Source organism: Carya illinoinensis, chromosome 4 (assembly GCF_018687715.1).
Source record: "Carya illinoinensis cultivar Pawnee chromosome 4, C.illinoinensisPawnee_v1, whole genome shotgun sequence".
Classification (NCBI taxonomy): Eukaryota; Viridiplantae; Streptophyta; class Magnoliopsida; order Fagales; family Juglandaceae; genus Carya; species Carya illinoinensis.
In genome coordinates this window covers 11,165,480-11,172,155 of record NC_056755.1, presented here as the reverse complement: position 1 = coordinate 11,172,155, position 6,676 = coordinate 11,165,480, and the positions used below count along the sequence as shown (strand labels likewise).

At 33.6% G+C, this 6,676-nt stretch overlaps 1 protein-coding gene across 1 annotated transcript; it reads left to right on the top strand.

Annotated features, from left to right (window-relative positions):
• Window positions 1-927: 927 nt before the first annotated feature.
• On the top strand, window positions 928-1,732 carry LOC122306862 (E3 ubiquitin-protein ligase RHA2A-like). Its single transcript, XM_043119385.1, has one exon. It carries the CDS (start codon window positions 1,042-1,044, stop codon window positions 1,531-1,533), a length of 492 nt encoding a protein of 163 aa, XP_042975319.1. The 5' UTR covers window positions 928-1,041; the 3' UTR covers window positions 1,534-1,732.
• The last annotated feature ends 4,944 nt before the right edge of the window (window positions 1,733-6,676 follow it).

The following is a 6,676-nucleotide window of genomic DNA, read 5'->3' as shown; positions in this document are numbered from 1 at the left end:
TTTTTAAAAAAGAATGCACGACGCTTGCATATTCTATAACTACAAATATTATTTCTATTTTTAGAGATTACCAACACATTTAGAGTCTAAATGCGCACTTGAATGCCTAATGGAAATTCAAACTAAGTGAAGTTCTGTGCCTACAAGGTTTTTGCAAAAATAAGTAAGTTTTTAATTGAATTTTTTTACAAATCAAATAACATCATATAAATATTATATTAGATATAATTACATACTAACTTAAAAATAAAATAACTCATTGTATTAATAAATGTACGTTTGTAATTCTCCATTATGGTACCATTACGTTAATCAAAACCTACCTAGAATTGCCCATACGGCAAGCATCCAACAATGTAAACAAGTCCTTGGCTATAAAATTGGGAAGAAGAAATTAATATGTAATTTTGTTTCTCTGTACGTAGATGACACGTACTTGTACTGTGGGTGGATGGACAGAGCATTGTCATCAACAAACCAGCCAGCCAAACTGAAAAATTATTCTCTTACTAGATGAACGAGAAAAAAGGAGTCAGCCGTGCAGGCCCACCACAGAAAATCACGTGACACAAAATGAAGAAAAAAATAAATAAATAAATAAATGTGCTTGAAAATCTTAAGGCTGGTTTTGGATGTAAGAAATATTTTATTTTATCTTATTTTATTGTTATAATTTTTTAAAATTTTAAATAAAATATAATAAATAATTTAATTTTTTTAATTTTAATATAATAATAATATTAAAAAATAATATTTTATTTAATTTTTAATTTTTATCTTAATTCATTTTATTTTATCTGTAAAAATAAATGTAAAGTATACATAGACCATGAAACTGTCGTATATTTGGTACTAGGGTTCTGGAGTTCCACATGTCACTGCTTGACATGGGGTTCGCTCATTTTCTATGAACCCACAAATCAAAGTAGCGTCTTCTATGCAGAACATGATAAGCACTGCACGGTCTTGTTTGGCTGCTATATATCAACTGTCATTATTCATGCTCAGCCCCCAGTAATCTCGCTTTGTTTAGCTGCAACAATGTCATCTCTCTCTCTGTTCTTCTATCACCTCAAAACCATAACCCTGGTTTTGTTCACTCTAATGCTGCTTGAAATTATAGTTCTCATACGGTCTGTGATGGGACTAAGCTCCAAGTCCGACAAACGCCTAATCACCACCAACCAATACCTCAAACTCATCGAGGAAAAGAATCCCACGACTCGTTACAGTAGAAGATTGAGGACGGATCAGCCTCATCCGGCTGAGTGTGCAGTGTGTTTGTCAGAATTCAAGGAAGAGGAAGAAATTAGGAGGCTTCAATGTGTGCACACGTTCCACAAGGATTGCCTGGATAGGTGGCTGCAGCAATGTTCTGCAACTTGCCCACTTTGCAGGACCAAGGTTCTGCCGGATGAGGTTGTGGCTAGTTATCACAGGATGCAAGATCAGGTGGAGTATGATGGAAGTGATGAGGAGGTTATTTTCTTCTTGTCTGCATCACATGGCACTAGTTTTAATAGATTTTTCTGAATTCTCTTCAGTCTTTAAGAGTATAGAGGTCCTGATCAGTTTTGTACATAGAAGCATGTATGTAGGTTCTTGTTTTGTTTCAATGTGAAAAGAGGAAAAAACAAAAAAAGAGCTTAAATTTCATACTGCTTCGGATTAATGTATGCATATTGCATACATAACTTTATTGAAAACATAAGGAGATGAATTTCCCAGCTTACTCCCTATTGCTTGACATTTCAGTGCTAGTAATTGACTTTTTTGGCTTTGATGAAATTCTGAGTTTGAAAATTATATTGACAGATATCATATATATGGGATCAAAACTTGGTTGAATTATAAGTGACCTTGAATTCTGTAAGAGAGGCTTAATATTGGTTAAGTTTCTGCAATGGCTTGAATTCAGTGTTAAATTCAGGAACTTGGTAAATCTACAAAGCCTTTTACGCACATAAATATTGCTTCCCATTGGTAATTTGGTACCTACAACTGAAATATCTTCCCAATTAGATCTAGTGTTGGTGATCTAATTTATGAACAGCTGAATATGAATAATAGTGGTGACCTACAAGGAGTAACTGCGCCCCCAGTTTTCAACTATCCCCCTTCTTCATTATTTTAGATTGGTAGGTAGAGAGGGTGGAGAATTTGATGTATTGGATATATATTAAAAACATGGTAAAATGAAATTCCCTGTGGATTTTCCAGATGTTCAACTGATTTATATGAAGACTTTCCTCGTCAAATCCAAATCCAATTATAAGCACTGAAAGCTCGAGTAAGAAGAACAAACAATAAGGGAAATTCATCCCATTAAAGAAAATTTGAAAAAAAAAAGAGAGAGAGAGAAATCGGTATGAAGATTTCCCATTCTGCACAATGTTTTTCAGTAAAAGATTAGTTATGTCTACAACAACCCCCCTTAACATGTGGAAAATAACCTCAATGAGACAATATATGAAGGCAGTATGAGTGGTCCACCCAACCTCTCCGACCCGATCGCATGTTTAGCAGCTGAAAACACTCGACCTCTTATGAATTCAATGGGTGGGGTTGCATGTTCACACAAATTACATGATGTAGGACTAGAAAAACAAACAATAATAACATAATTGAGAGACATACTGGCTCTGTGATAAGGTAGATCAGGGCTTAATAGGCTCCTTCCAAGTCTTTTCCGCCTTAATCAACTAATTTTAGCAGTCGTGGAGGACATGCAAGAGGTACTCTTAAGTCAGTGGTATGCATAGCTGTGAAATGATTTGTGGAGTAAGTTTCTGAGTTTCTTTTTTTAGTTACTAATACTTAGATGCACTGAATATCAAGCATGGTATAAAAAGAAAAGGGAGCAAAGTGCTTCAATAATAATAATGAAGACAGTACAAGAAAACCAAAAGAAGAGAAAAGAAATGAAAAGGAAGGGGAAATGAGACCACAGGAATGTTATTCCGATCCCATGACTTTTTAACTTTTGAGGTTGCCTTCAATACCAAGAAAAATGTCTGTGCAGTTTGGGGTACAGTCCATGAGATGAACCAGAAAGTTTTTATAGCATCTAACAAGATTTGAAATTGCACACTGGTTTGGCTGGAATGGAGCAATCAAAGAATACCTTCACTCCATCTTTGTAGGTAAATGTAGGTATGATCTTTATTTTATCATTGGATTGGTATGAAAGATAGGTTAGATTCTGCAGGACCTGGACCCATGCAGAGAGATTGGGTTTGTATCTGAGGAGTTTGGATCCGCAAGATCAAAACTTGAATTCGTTGGAAACTGATGGAAGCAACAGATTTGGAGGCTAAGAGTTGGCAGTAATAAACAATAATATTTGTAGGTGAAGTGATTGGGATAAAAAATAAATAAAATAAAATAAAAACAGAGAGAGAGAGAGAGAGAGAGAGAGAGAGAGAGAGAGAGAGAAGAAGAAAAGGTATATGATAGTAGGTGAGGGAGGTAGGGAAGGATGGATGTGGTTAGGGAGTGAATGTGAAGAAAGGTACTGGTGAAAGGGGGAAGATGAAAGAAGGAATAAAAGAATAAACTAACTATTCAACTACCTTTGGATTGGATGAGAAAAAGAAGAGAGCTTTTTTTTAATTCCTTTTCTTTTCTTGAAGAAACTAGAAATGTTCAAATGAAGCCTTTTGAGGGAGGAAGAGTTAGCAGCTAATTGGAGGTTGTTTTGAAAATAAGTTTGGTATTAGAGTTGGTAGAGGTAAAAGTTATTTGAATATAATGTTTTAAAAGTATTATGTTCTTAAGAGTTTATAAGAATTGTATTAATTTTTATTGATAAGGGTAATGATTTGGTGAAAATTTGAAAGAAATTTCTTTATTTAGATTTTAAAATGTTTTAGTTTGATTTCTTTTTTGAAAAACAAATTGAAATTTTTTAAGATATTTTAAAGTGTGACCAAACAATATAGACATTGATGTCAAAAGCTCAATAATAGGGATCAAGGGGCCTAACAAAAGTAGACATTATAAATGCTACAGCACTGCCAAACTGTAGATATTATGTGTCCGGTGTATCACGGGTGCCATGACATAAGTCACATTTGTGGGGTATTTTAAAAAAGAAATGATATTTCGTAGTATAATGTGATGAAATTTCGTGTATTATTTTTAAAAAAGTTATATAAATTTAGAATTTATATAAAAACTTTATTTTTTTTAATGATTGACTTTATTTTAAAAAAAAAAAAAGAATACACAAAATTTGCGCATTTTAAAACAGTATATAACATTACTCTTCTAAAAATGTTACAATTAAGATGACAAATACCTTTGACATTTTCCTTCATATATGAGTTCATATCGAGTCATGCTATATATTACATTATGGTTAACATCTATTCTTATCTTTTAAAATGATAAATTTAAAAAGGGATGAATCATATCATTTAGTATTTTTGTTTGGTCAAACATTAAAAAATAATAATAAATGGAGGACTATTATTTAATGTCTCAAATTGATTGTCATCCTTAAACCATATTAGTTTCCTCGACAGGTGTTTGTCTCACAAGCATTAAAGAGATTAATAGTTTAGCAAAAATTAGTCATAAAATTGTAAGTAGTTAACTAAGGCCCGGTTTGGATACCGAGTACAGATGAGATTGTACCGTATCACAATTTTTTTTATCTAAACATATTATATTTTATTTCTAAATTTTAAAAACATCAACTTAAATAAATATTAATGAACAGTGTGTGAACAATAATAAACAGTGCATAGTTTAGCTGAAAATTAAAATAGTGGAATCGTCACCTTTTTCAAATCTCAAACATTAAAAATTATCTTATTTCATCTTATTATCCAAATATATATATATATATATTTAAATTATTTCATCTTATTTTAACTTAAAAATTTTATTACTATTTAAAATCTCTCTTATCATCTAAATTATTTTGTTACAGTACAAATATAGGCCATTCAAAATTGGAAGGTTGTGGTACCTTCTCCATACTCCATATTTAAACAGAGTTTGGAAATTTCCATTTATACAAGCTTCTCAATCGAAAGTAGGTCCTTAGTACAAGCCCATTAATTGCTGTGTCTCTATCTCCCCCTAAAGGAATTGAAGACATCCACATGGTTTATATGAGGAAAATCTTCTAGGACTTTATTTTTTATGCTATCCATTTTCATATTTATCAAATATTGATTTCCAAATGGTAATACTTTAGCTTAGACATGAACCAAAGGTGCAAATCATGGCGTGAAAGTCTATATAGCTTAAACTGGTTCTCACAGACCACAGGAAGGTACAAAACTGACGGCTTGGTCCGGCGAGATATGGCAGGGAAGCTCTGATGAGGTGGTGGTTGGTAGGGATAAACATGGGAAAGATCCTTTGGTTACTGAAGATACGGGTGCAATTTCAAAGGATCCCTTATTTTTAGGTAAAGTTGATATGGTTGAATCTAATTTTAGAAAGAATATTAAGGGTGGAAGGATTATGAGTTCTGACTTATCACAGAAGGAGTCCTTTGTTAATAAGGAAAACCTTCCATCTATGGCTCCTCATGCTAATGCTAAAGGATTTGGTGCCGAAATGTTAGGTGACAAAAAGATAGCTGATTCTTCAAAGCAGAAAGGCCAATTATTTGAATTTATGGCTGGTACTCGGCAGGATAAGGATGAAAAGGTATACTCCAGATACATGGTGACATTTCCAAATGTAAAAGCTAGTGCAAGAAGGTTTATCTCTTGAACTTAGTAGGAGGAATAATCAGGAAAGTTCCCAACCTATCCCTCCATTTTCAAAAGCTGTTAAGACTGTTAGGCAGAAAAACTTATCCAATTGGAAAAGAAGGGTTAGGAGTGGTAATTTGGATACTACCAATGACAACCTGGACTCATCAATGTCTATGGAAGTTAATGGAGGTCCCAAAGAAAGGAGTCTAGAGGATATAGAAAATGAGGCTAATGGTATTAAAAAAAACAAAAGCACCGGGTGCTTGCTAATGTAAGTAACCAAAATAGATTGGCAGTGGCTACTCAGCAACCCTGTCAATATCAATGAATATATTAAATTGAAACTGTCGAGAACTTAGGAACCCTCAGACAGTTCGTGAACTTCACTTGTTGGTGAAGGAAAAGTTTCCAAAAGTAGTTTTCCTTATAGAAACTAAATGCAAAAGAAAGAAGGTTGAGCTCGTTTGTAATAAATTGGGTTTTGAGCACAGTTTTGTGGTGAACTGTATGGATAGAGGGGGTGGTATTGCTATGTTGTGGAAAAAAGAACTACAGGTTGAACTCTAGACTTACTCACAAAGTCATATCTCAATGACCTTCACAGATGTTGTTTTAAACCAGAAGTGGTTTTTGACTAGATTCTATGGGAATCCTACAGTGGCAAAGAGAGTAGAAAGCTGGAATTTATTGAGATTACTCAAACCTCTAGTGGCTTTACCTTGGCTTGGCATGGGGGATTTTAATAAGATAATGTCACAAGAGGAAAAAGTAAGAGCGACTGCCTAACCTTATAAACAGATGAAATTTTTTTGAGAAGCTTTGGAGAATTGTGCTATGAGTGACTTGGGTTATAAGGGATCAAGAGTTGCATAGTGTAATAATAGAGAGGGAAGGGAATTCAATAAAGAAACATTGGATAGAGCTGCAGGGAATAGAGAACATAATTTGTTTTGGGGAAC